The following is a 12,525-nucleotide window of genomic DNA, read 5'->3' on the forward strand; positions in this document are numbered from 1 at the left end:
GTTGGGAGACATGGTTTAGTGGGGTTGTTGGTGGTAGGTGGATGGTTGGACTAGGTGATCTTGTAGGTCTTTTCCAACCTAGCTAATCCTATGATTCTATGAAATGCATTCACACATGCAATTCAGAAGCCAGTTTTCTTCTAAAGTCACAATTCACATTACTTTGGCTTTATACTGCCACAAATGTCATATGCAGTGTTTAGAAGGTTACAAGAACTTACTTTCATTATGGATATACTGAAGGGCAAATTCTGCACTCCATCTACCTCTACCAACAGCAGTGAGGTCACTTTGGGTCCTACATATACACGTATTTGAACCAGAATCAATCCGCAGTGCTAATATAACTATCCTAGCTGCTAAGTCCTAAATCTGTCCTTTCACTCCATGAATTTTAATGTGGCTGCACAATGAGGCAGACAGATTCAACTAAATACAGATAGAAAAGATAGAAAGGAGATAGTTTTGATCTGACTCTAAGGCCAGCAAACGTAACAGGCCTCAAACGTAGAAGCCTCATTTCCAAAAAGCCTGTCCACATACAAACAAGCCTTCAGTGGTTTGGACAGACACTAAATATGTGCTGCATTTAACAAATAAATGCCTTCAGTAGAGGTAGAGTCAATAAGAAATGAGGAATCAATGAGGAAAAAGAAACCAAGCATAGAAGAATGAAGAAAATAACGCAGAGACCAGTGGTTTTCTGGAAATGCAACCACACTGCACAGGCTTAAAACTTGCCCGCCAGTATATTACTTGAATCTGTAAAGTCCATTCAGGAAATTAAGCTTGGGCAGGCACTCTGGAAGAAGGACACATATCAGAGAAATTGGGAATGTAAAGGCAGATGATCACTCAGACAAGAGCAGCTCAAATAGTGAGAAATAAAGAAGTACACACAAGTTATGCTTCCTAACCTTCAGCATAAATATTTAGAAAAAGGCAGACTGCATTTTGTTTCAAATTCATTTATACTATATTCTATGCAGACAGGGAACAAGGCAAGGAGAGGAAAGTGCTCATTAGAATGAAGAGCTTTTTCTGTTTACAAATGAAATTCATCATACAGCACCACTGTACCATAAAATCAAACAAAGTCAGTGGTCTGTGGCTTTGTAAATCCCCAGGGCTCAGATATTCAGAGAAAGCTAAGTCCCTACATTTTTCAAAGGCTTAAAACAAACCACCTGATTTTCAGAAAAGAAGTGCTCAGAGAGCACTTGAAGTCCAATTTAGGTGCCCCTAGATTGGCATGCCAAAGTTGGAGCTCCCGAAGCCGCTCATCGCAGCTGGAAAGCTCTGCTATAAGCAGGACCTGCAGGACTTCCCTGTTGCACTCACTCACTTCCTGGAGTGCAGCAAGTGACTGTTAAAGGAAAGGAGAAGAACTGCTCACCAGACAAAACTAAACAGACCTCCACAGGAAGGGAATGCTTGCTGCAAACTTGCAACTTTACAACATAGTAGCTGTGGGACAGCAGATCACATTAGATCTGGGATCATAGAGGCAAATGTTGACAAGGGGAAGCTGGACTTGCTTGCCCTGCATGATTTCATTCATGCCCATCACAGGACACCACATGCTCTGTCTTCAGCACTGTTTTGTTCCATGCACAGCTCATGGTCATGACTCTACGGCGCAAACTCAACGTGAAGGTAATGCTCAGACCATGAGTACCAATTTCCAACTCCTCTGATTCACAGAGGACAAGCATGCCTGAGACTCACAGCAGCCCAAGTGATGTGATTTTGACCACATCACTGTAGTGTCTTGGAGTAAACCCAGGAGCAGGAAAGCAGCAATGCATTTCTGCACAGCTACCACCACTCCCTAGACTGCACTCCTTGTTACTTGCAGGGACGGCCTAGTACTTTCCTCAGGAAGAACTTAAAGAAAGTTCTCCAAATACACAGAAATTCTTAACAGTTCTTAATGCTGAAAGGACAAATTTGGACTACGATTCTGAACATGGAGATAGGGTAATCTTATGAAGCTCTGAATTTTGTGCTCCTTTTCAAATCTATGACAAAAGGTAAAAAAATAAATAAAATGTGGAGATTATCTAGACCGCCTGCTACAACTATCACACTCTCTCCACCTAATCTTAGCATTATTCAGCTCTCTTTGCAGATTCCAGTAGCAGATCTATATATCCCTATCAACTTTTACAGTTATTGCAGGAAAATGACTGTCATTTTCAATTTCTCCATACAAAAAACAACAACAAAACACACAACCAGTTCTATTCTCACTCAAAAGACAAGAAATAGAGCCAACTTGTGGGCATGCTGGCCCAGATCCATGCCAGTGCAAGTCCCAGGTAACTGCCCTTCAACAGAGCTTCAGTAGCATAAATCTCCCTGGGCTGGGACCAGTATAATAAGCAGTCTAGAGAAATTGCTTGGACTCATCTATAGCTGAGATTAGAGAGAACTTTTTCCCAAGTGTCCTTCAGATGTCTTTGGAAATCTCTCCTGCCATCTGTCAGGCTGCATCTGATTTCTGACCACCATGTCTCGCTCTGACTAAAACACGCTCCAAAAATATTGAGTGGAAAAGCAAAGTACTTGAAGGTGCCAGCAAGAATGAAATTCTCTCTTGCCATAGGGAAAAAGACAAATGCTCTCCTCCTTCTCTTATCCAGCAGAAAAACCTTCAAAGTGATTTGGAAACACTGCCTTCCATTCCAAGAGAAGGTCCACTTGCTTCTGAAGGAACTTAGAGAAAGAGTTTCAAAAGCATGTGAATTATACTAAGATTTCCCAAACCTCTTCAACATCTTTACCAATGACCTGGATAGTGGGATTGAGTACTCCCTCAGCAGGTTTGCTGATGACACCAAGATTAGCTGGTATGACAGAAGGAAGGGATGTTATGCAGAGGGACCTGGGTAGGCTTGAGAAATGGGCCTACATGAACCTAATGAGGTTCAATAAGGCCAAGTGCAAGGTGTTGCACTTGGGTCGGGGCAAACCCAGGTATGTGGACAGACTGGGAGAACAACTCCTTGAGAGCAGCCCTGCAGAGAAGGGCTTGGGGATGTTCATCCCTGGAGGTGCTCAAGGCCAGGTTGGGGCTGGGGGCCCTGGGCAGCCTAATCTGGTGGATGGCAACCAGCCCATGGCAACTGGGTTGGAACTGGATGATCTCTAAAGGCCCATTCCAAACCAAGCCATTCTAAGATGACTTTATGATTTTCTAATCAGGAGTTTATCAAACAAGATAAGCACTGCGAATGTAACTGTAAATTTAAGGTAGGTAACAATTTCTGTTCACAGCATACTGCTAACAGCTCTATTAAACCTGTTTACCTCAGAGAACATCACTTAATATTTTTGGTGTAGATAGAGGAGGAATAAAGTAAAATTGTCTTGTTCATGTGCAAATGAACTAACAGCATCCCCGCATTCCCATCACCTGTTCCTCTTGGATTGCTGCAGGAGAGAAAGTATGCTCAGTTACACTTGCAGATCTGCTGCTTTGAGCCAATCTCAAATCAAATGAAGCATTTCAAGCAAAACCCACAATATTTAAAAAACACTTCAACTGCGATGCAAAGTATCACAAGCAAAGAATTTTAAAATTAAGACTGACGTTAACCTGAGTGAATGGAGATAAGCTGAAAGGAGTATCAAGTAGACGCCTCGCCCTTTGGCTCTCTCCCCATCATAGATCTTCCTCTTTTAAAAGGAGGTCTGAGGAAAGTTGTATGTTAAATTTTAATAGAAGACGTTCACGGTAGATCAAAAGACAATCTTCAGATCTGGGTGCTGCATTTTGATTCATCCTTACTGACTCACATAATTGTACATCCTGTCATTTTTTCTTTTTCCCAAAGTACAACCAAACAATATCAGCTCATTATTAGAGAACTTCAGCCCTCAATTAAGAAGCAAAAATGGTTTGTAGATGCGATAAAGAATTTCAGGATGTGATACTAACTTCAGCACGGGAGATAAATAGAAAAGTTACATTTCAAATGACTGCGAATTGAAGTCTTGCCAGATCCTCTTCTTCAAACAGAAATCCTGCATTAGAAGAAACTGTCAGTTTTGTATATTTGTTTGCAGCTTCTGGGTGGCTAGAGATACTGTCTGTATCCACCGTGCCTGCACAGACTGACTGTCTAGAACTCACATGTGAAAATTTAAGTTTTGTGGAAACAGCAGGTCTCCTGCAGGCACGCAGCTCAACTGCACACCTGCTTCAAAGGCAAGCCTGGCATTATCCTGCACTTGGGAATTCACATCACATGAATCATGCTGCACATCCAGAGATACGAGTGGGAAAGTTTGTGAAAGCTGGCAGAACAATACATTCAGGTTAGTGCATCACAATTTTGGGGAATGGCTAATCCATTCTGCAACACCTGGAACCTGACAGCTCCCGAGAACTAGTACTTTGACAGAGGTACGCTGCACATAAGTGAAAATAAAAAGATCTAAGTTTGTCTGTAGCAATTTCTCTTCCATTTTAGTCTCAGATGCATTTTGTGTAAACAGCACACAGTCAAGTCTGCATGAGCTTTAATTGTTTCAGAGTGCCTTCACGCAGCTTGAAAATTGATAACCACTGTCTTCACTTGTCTTACTGACAAGTCAAATAAACCTTATTAAAAATCCACTTGTTTGATTCCCCAGATATGGAGAGATTGATAGTTATTCAAAAAGCCAAACATTGCTGATTGTTGACTTTTCTTTATACATTATTCTACCACTGACCTGAATACACTCGGATAAACTTTCATCGCACTACTCCAGTCTCAGTAAAGCAGAGAATGGGTTTGACAATAGCTCAAATAACCTAGGACTAGCCCTAAGTTTTACTCTTCCCTAAGCTTCTCAAAGAAGACCAAATTGCTTTTAAACCAATAAAAAACACGATCAAACAAACTAGAATGATTGATTTTTCTTAGATGGGAAAAATTTTAAGTGACAAAACAGACAAGAACAGGAGTAATAAACAGACTGCTCCTTCTCCTGGCTTCCCAGTTTCCTTGTAGTTGTGCCCTTGCTTGCAGAGCTTGTTTTCCAGCCATCTCAGTGCCTTCTTGTGCTGCTGCAAACTGCCCAGTCCTCTCCAGTCCCTAATCCTTTCTACCTCCAAGACCAGGCTTTTTGCTTTGCACTTCCGTCTGCGGTTTTCCCAGCTACTTCATGTGACCCTCCTGCCCACTACATTCTGTAGGTGTTGAAAGCTGCTCTCCTTTGAGGACACTTCAGAGGAAAGAAGTGTCCCTCCCTGCCTGCAGGAGTTCAGTTCTCACCATTACTTCTCACTCACAGGACCATGACAAAAAGTAAGACCAAACAAATCAGCTGTTGCTGATTTGCAGGGGACACTACCCACATAGTGTGGCTTTGGTGGTTCATAGCATACATCCATAATTCCTCCAAAATCTCTGTGACCCCTGTGATTTGTCAATCAATGACAAATCAGCACGATAGGGCAACTGATGCCTTCCTTTACAAACAGGCATGCTGCCTTCACCAGCTCTATCCCTTAAAGTCATGAACAACTTTGCAAGCACAGCATCATTTAACCATAAAGACTTTAAATGCGCAGTTTTACATACCAGATTAAAATGTATCAGGGCAGTATCTTCTACACTCATCCACAAGGCCACTCCATAGTTTCCTTACGCAGACCATTTTATCCAGGAGAGAGTTTCAGAAAATCTGCACTTTCCAGCTCTGAGTGTCACTGAGAAAGGCCTTCCCGTTGAAGAAAAAAAAAAAGCAACTGAATAACATGGTTGAGAAAACACTGTTAGGGAGAACATCTGGAAAAATCTCTCAGCCATCATAACGATGGCAAGTTCATATCAGATCAGCTGGATGATCAGATGCTTTATTTTTGTTTGCCTTTTCTTTTCACACTCATTTATGTTTCATCCTCTGTGTCTACTAGCCAAAGACACCTAAATATTGAGAGAATACAAGAGCAGTTTTCCTGCTTCTGAAGACAATGATGCAAAGATTTTGTTGATAGCTCTAAGTGGCTTGCACATGTTTCCCTGAAAAGCAGCAGAATTAACACACATCTTAACACCTTTTCCCCTTGTTTTCATGTTCTTTTCTACTTTATGCTCTTTCCTGCATGGACAGATTCTGACTGCCCATCTCTGCTGACTACACCTCGCACTAGAAATGGCAGGAAGCATACTACTGAAGCATGACTGCGTAATGCAGAAGGGAATACTCAGTATGAAAAAGAGGGTGAAATCTGGGTATAACACCATAAAGAAATCTTGTTCCTAAGTCCCAGTCCTGCCATCCTCATGGAGAAAAATGTTAATGCCTTGTTGAAAGAGAACTTACACCTCTGAGCCTTGAGACAACTTACATTAATGGACTCACAAAGTACAATTATCCTTTGAATAAGATGCACAAACCTCCAGCTGGCAAGGGCTTGGGATACAGTGCAGAATTCAGCCTGTTTTCCTCATGGGTCTTTGGCTAACAAATGCCTCAGTCCAAAGAAAAAAATGGAGACATTCGTACTTGTGGATGGAAAGAAGTAACTTATAACTTGAAACATCTTTCTAGATCTGATTGAACACCACTTTTTGTTCAGGAGTTCAAACAAACAAAATAACAACTGTTTTAAACAGAGTTGTCCAAAATCTGGTTTTAACGGAAAAGTGCAACTGGTTATTTGAACTTCTGTGCAACCCTATTTAAAGAAAGTAGAGTGTGAGAGAAATATTTTAGACTAGATATTATGACATTAGATAAATGTTTTAGAGTAGATATTAGGAAGAAATTCTTTATTATGACGGCTGTGAGGCACTGAACGGGTTGCCCAGCGAGGTTGTGAATGCCCCCTCCCTGGAAGCATTCAAGGCCAGGCTGGATGGGCCTGTGAGCAACCTGGTGTAGAGGGAGGTGTCCCTGCCTAAAGCAGGGGGGTTAGAATTAGATGATCTTAAAAGTCCCTTCCAACCCAAGCATTCTATGATTCTATGAAATGTAATTCTCACCTTTAAAATGAAATTTTTCCTAACATTTTTGTTTTCAGAACAGAAACCAGAAAGTAAATTTCATTTAAGAAATAAATGAAAACTTTTATTCTGGTATTTTAATTGAAGTGTCAAAAAGTATCAGAATCAAACCAGAATGTAGTTTCACTTCCCTTCGCAAAATGTAAATCTGGCCTACCTGACAGCAAGCAGTAACTCGGGGCTGCAAGGTAAACAGCTTTGGAAATAAACTTTCATGCCCAATGCACGGCCTCATGAAATGAAGGAAATATGCCTCCAACATATCTGGGGCAGCAACAAATACCAAAGGGATTCAGGACACAAAAGCATTCATGATCAATCAACACGTCCTGCAATTTTTTCATCCTACATGGTACTTTGAAACAATATTAAGACTTCTGATTTTGTAAAAAGAAAAAATACGGTAACAAAAAAATTGAAAATCTCAAGCCAAGGTCACATCAAAGACAGTCTTTAAAGAAGGGAGGGGGGAGGGGATAGGGGTAAATTCCTTGTTAGCTCTGCCCACTATCGCACTTCCCTACTTTTCCAAATGTTCTGTATAAGCTGTGATCAAGACAGCCTTTTGGCCAGTAAGGTTTATATAATGCTTGACAAGAAGACTGTTATATCTATTCCCAGGTTAGAGAAAATCCATTTTCAAGGAGATTAAACTTCTTTCAGGCCTGAGCAGCTCAGGGTGTGCTGATCTGCTGTCTGGAATACGGAGTCTGTGCTTCACCCAAACTTAACAAAGATAAGGCTCTTATCTTCAGCGAAAGAAAAAGAATCAAAGTCTTGAAAAATGGGTCGAATTCCATTGCCACTGGGATTAGCAGCTCCTCTTAGATCAGCTGACTTGAAGAAAACAGAGAAAAACCCTTGCCATATCTGAGAGAGACTCACATTATCCCAAAAGGCCAACTTCAGAAAACCCTTAGTTGGCTAAAACTGAGTGTAGCCAGAAGAGCCAAACTGGCTGTATGAAATAAAAGCAAATCAGAAGGGCTACACAAACAGTCTCTCCCACGCTACACATCCTTTATACAGCTTAAAAATAGCATGACCTTACAATGCAAGATTAGCTACATTCGCTTAGGATGATTCTCATTATGCTTGCTTCCTTCTGTGGCAGTGCTATCATGGCTGAATATGTGATAGATTATCACAGCCTAGTGTTTGCTCTAACAAAGGAAAACAAAACTGCCTTGCCCTTGATTAGACTACAAATAAATAGATTTTTATCTAGAATGAAGGCTGCAACATAAACAGTCCCTGAGCTTCTAATTTATGCACACATACCCACGTTTGTGTGCACGTGCACACATTCACATATTATGACCACGAGCAAAATCTGTCATTTTGCTCTTTGTCATAGTACTTGTTTTTTCCCCCCAGTTAGATTTAACTTCAATGAAACCACAACATTTATAACCAAATTCTGACATGGGAGAACCACTGGATCCAAACTCAGAGTAGGCATCTACAGAGGATGTTGGCCAGACCCATCACAGGATCTGTGACCTCAGATCTATGAGTATGAGGATCCAAAAGCAACGTCAGGAATTGAGGAGAGAGAGCAAGCATCCATCAGATGAGATAAGCAACAGAACAGAAGAATACATTATAGATGTACACTGCCTGGAACAACAGGACCTCACAGCTAAGGACTATGAAAATCAACTCACAGTAACTGCAACTGGTAGGACATTGGGGACAATTATATTATCACCAGTCCCCTGTAAGTAAAAATAACAAAAACTAACAAAACCAAAAGCTCACTGTTCCAGCACGCATGAATGGGCCAGGCCTACGGCTAGGCTCAGGAAAAAAAGCAGCTCCACTGGAACAGTAGAATGTGTGACCACTCTCAGTGATTAGTTGACAGGCTAACACCTTGTGTATTTGTGAAAAGCATTATCTCACGGTCGACAAACCCGACTTGTTCTAAGCAGGAGATACTTTGCTAATAACAGGCTCTAGCAATTTTTTTTTAACTACAACAAATGTCACATAAGAAGATGTAGAAAATTTCCCACAAAGTTTCTTCCCAAACTTCAAAAACTTAATGAATTAATATTCCCTTTGGAATAAAGATAGTGACTTTTTGGAAAGGAAATGCACAGCATTTCTCTCCAGTTCAGGTTTGTTTTTCTTTTTACCCTTTAGCACTGGTCTGTGCAGTGCTGGATGTCCCTGGTTTTGGTGGGAGGGAAAGCTAACATGTCACAGGTGTTACTTAACATGACCTTGGCCTCTCATCGTATATGCACCATCCCTGATCAATCAACATTTTCATTGTTGTTTCATGCCTGGTGCTCCAGATAGGAAGGGTTTGCAAAGCAAGAGGGTTTTCTATCATTTGTCTGTGATTTTTTTCCTTCTTACTCCTACTTCTTGGTCCTCTTCCCGTGGTTTCTTGGAGGGTGAGGATTAAAAGCTTCAGGCCCTGTACACAGGGCTAGGCACTGAAGCACTTACAGATGGATATGCCACTAGGCAGGTATACTTGCCTGAGGACGGCTCTCTCTCTTTAAAGAGGACAGCAAACTCCTGCTATACAGATCTATAATGTCATTTAGCTGGGAAGCAGAGAAGGAACATGATTCTGACCAACCACGAAACATTTTTTAGAGAGGAGAGCAATGAGACTTGAAAAAATAACTGATGCTCTCAAGTAAGTTTTCAGAACTTTAACCCAAGAACTCCAATTCTGCCTATTCAGCTAGCATCTTTATAATAGCATGGAAACTTTAAGAGCAAGGGAATTAACTGTCAGACTCATTGCGCTCCATGGAGATGAGAGACACTTCATCTACACTGTGGTTCTACTACCATTCTCATCCATCAATACATGCCTTTACAGTAGCATTTTCCTTAGAGAAAATCCCAGAAAAAGGCTTTTCCTCACAAAGACCAGTTAGCTTAGAGAGAGTATATGCTTTTCAGACAACAGTTTTTATTGCACACCTATAAAGAGGACACAAATCCCCAGCAGACGTGGAGTGGGACGAGCACTGGAGGTTTCAGGTGCAGTTGCACTAACCCCAAAAAATCCACCAAAACTAAGTACTGTCCACAGTGAGAAAGCTTATCAAGAGATGACTTTGTGAAGAAGCTCTGCTAAACTCTTCCAAGCAGTGCAGAAAGCCCAAGGGCAACTGTGCTACAACTTGCTGCTGTCTGAGCATTACAGTTTGCACCTGAGCAGCAAGAAGTCGCAGGAACAGGAAGCCCCATTTGAACTAAGCACACACTACTTAGAAATGATACAGGGGAAAGACCGTATCAGCTGATAGGCAGCATAGATGGTAATGTCATTAGGAACATCAACTGCAAAAGAGTGCTTTACACGAGTGCTACCTCTTTCCTGTTCCTGTCAGGGAGACAGCCAGTTGTGCACTCCAGAAATCACATTTAACCTTTCCAGACAACAAAATTCTCCCTCTCCTCCCCTTCCCCACAATCCCCCTCCAGCTGCAGCACCCTTAAGAGCGTGCTGTGAAGAATCTGCAAGCTGGATTTAGGCAGCATGGGTCTGATTTCCAGCATCAACAGGAGCAACTGGTTTCAAGCCAGACCCAGCATGACCCTGGAAAAGACCCGAGCTTTTTACTCTGCTGCTGTGCATGAAGCTTAACTAGTCTGTCCATCCAGGTTCCTGGCTTTGCCCCAGCCCCGCTCCTCCCCTCACCCTTACAGCACAACCTCATCTTGGCAAAATGCACTTTCCGTCAGAGCTTTGACCCTAACCCCTTTACCTGTGCGATCCAGAAAGTAGAACAGCAATATGGGTATGCTCCAAACAACTCTACTTCTAGTGTTTACCATAACCATCCCACTACGAGCTTCCCTCCACAGACACACTGAAATTTCATAGGCAGAAGATTCAATATCTGGGTAGGTGAAGCAGAAAAGTCTGAAGCTGCTTCAACAGCAAGAGTCCACAGAAGAAGGAGATTTTGGAAGCAACATGGAGCACTGTGTTTAAGCACCAGCATGAGCTACTAATATGCCTGTAGCACAACCCATTCAGATTGCTTTCTGCAGCTAATTCTGCCTTTTCCAGGGCAAGGGTTCCAAAGGTGCAGCTAAAGATGCACTAAATCTCTGCATCGCACAACTAAGTTCCTTCTGTTGGGATCGCATCCATTTTGATACATTAGCCACAGAGTTCTCTGGTAATGGTCCCTAACAACAATTTCATCCATCCTGCCAGTCACCTAATGGATACTCTCCTCTAGTTCACAGATGATCAGGAGGGGAACGGAAATGAATTTCTGCTTTTCATTGCTTGTATCCTCACCAGAAATGTCACAGTGTGACTATTTCTAGGCTTCTCCAGAGGGCAAATAAGTAATAACTAAGAATCACCCAAGCAAAATAATGAAGAATGAGGAAATCCTCATATTTTGACATTTTGGCTTTCAAACTTACCACACAGAAAATGTTGTGGTGTTACACACTCCCTTTTCCCACCTTCTACATGCCTAAAATAATAGATACGGGGCACTTTCATCATATTGCTCCAAGGCTGAAGAACACAGAGGCACTAAAGCCACATCTGCGCCAATTGTTCTACTCAGTCCTTCACAAGCCAACCTGAAATTGCTTTTCGTGGGTTCAAAATTCATCCAGCACAAAGACAGGCTCAGAACAGAAGCTCATGAGCTTCACGACTTGGGCACAGCATTGACTTTAACAAAGGCAAATGACCTAAATGACCTCTGCTTTCCTTTTTTTTTTCTTCCGCTTCAGGCTTGGGCCTGTCAGAAAAGAACCATGTTACTGTATCTTCAGTCATTCAATATGGAAACAGTATCAACCAAAGTAGCCAACTGAACAAGAGATAATCTGCAGAGGAGCATATATTTTAAGTGTCAATAATCAGCACTCCGCTGTTCCCGGAATCCAAGAGCCTTCTTCAGGAAGAGTCCCTCCATGCGCATCAGGTTTCTCCTTGTTTGCTTGCTGTTTTGAAAATGCCCTGTAAAGGATACAGAAATTACAGTGGAGTTAACTGCAGTGCAGAATCCAAGAGGAGAAACAGCTTCAGTATTACAGGTACATCTATACTACAAGCAATGCATTTCACTTCCATTCATCTGCATCACAAGAGGAGTCACAAGAATGAGAACTGGTATCTGAGGATGGAAACCATGAGGTTGAAAACTTAGCAAGGAAACCAGCCCTTTGTTTAATCAGCATTATGAGTTGGCAAAATATTTTCAATCCTTAACAATTTAGCTTGAAAAACAAAAAACAATTTGAAAACAAAAACATGGCAATATATATGAAAGACAAGGAGAACAAGAAACTCTCCAGCACACAGAAAGCTCTGTTCCTGCATTCCAGGCAGTGACCCATTGTGAGATAGAATCATAGAATCATAGAATTAGCTAGGTTGGAAAAGACCTACAAGATCATCCAGTCCAACCATCCACCTACCACCAATAACCCCACTAAACTATGTCTCCCAACGCTATATCTAAATGTTTCTTGAACACCTCCAGGGATGGTGACTCCACCACTTCCCTGGGCA

The 12,525-nt window shown here is 41.8% G+C and overlaps 1 protein-coding gene across 2 annotated transcripts in view; it reads right to left on the reverse strand.

Annotated features, from left to right (window-relative positions):
* Window positions 1-6,902, reverse strand: part of CPS1 (carbamoyl-phosphate synthase 1) — a 97,780-nt gene extending 90,878 nt beyond the window's left edge. For both annotated transcript variants that reach the window (XM_021397692.1, XM_021397691.1), the window contains exon 1: window positions 5,577-6,902. In XM_021397692.1, the coding sequence (XP_021253367.1) occupies window positions 5,577-5,615 (39 nt within the window). In that variant the 5' untranslated portion in view covers window positions 5,616-6,902. The remainder of the gene's footprint in view (window positions 1-5,576) is intronic.

Source organism: Numida meleagris, chromosome 5 (genome assembly GCF_002078875.1).
Source record: "Numida meleagris isolate 19003 breed g44 Domestic line chromosome 5, NumMel1.0, whole genome shotgun sequence".
Classification (NCBI taxonomy): domain Eukaryota; kingdom Metazoa; phylum Chordata; class Aves; order Galliformes; family Numididae; genus Numida; species Numida meleagris.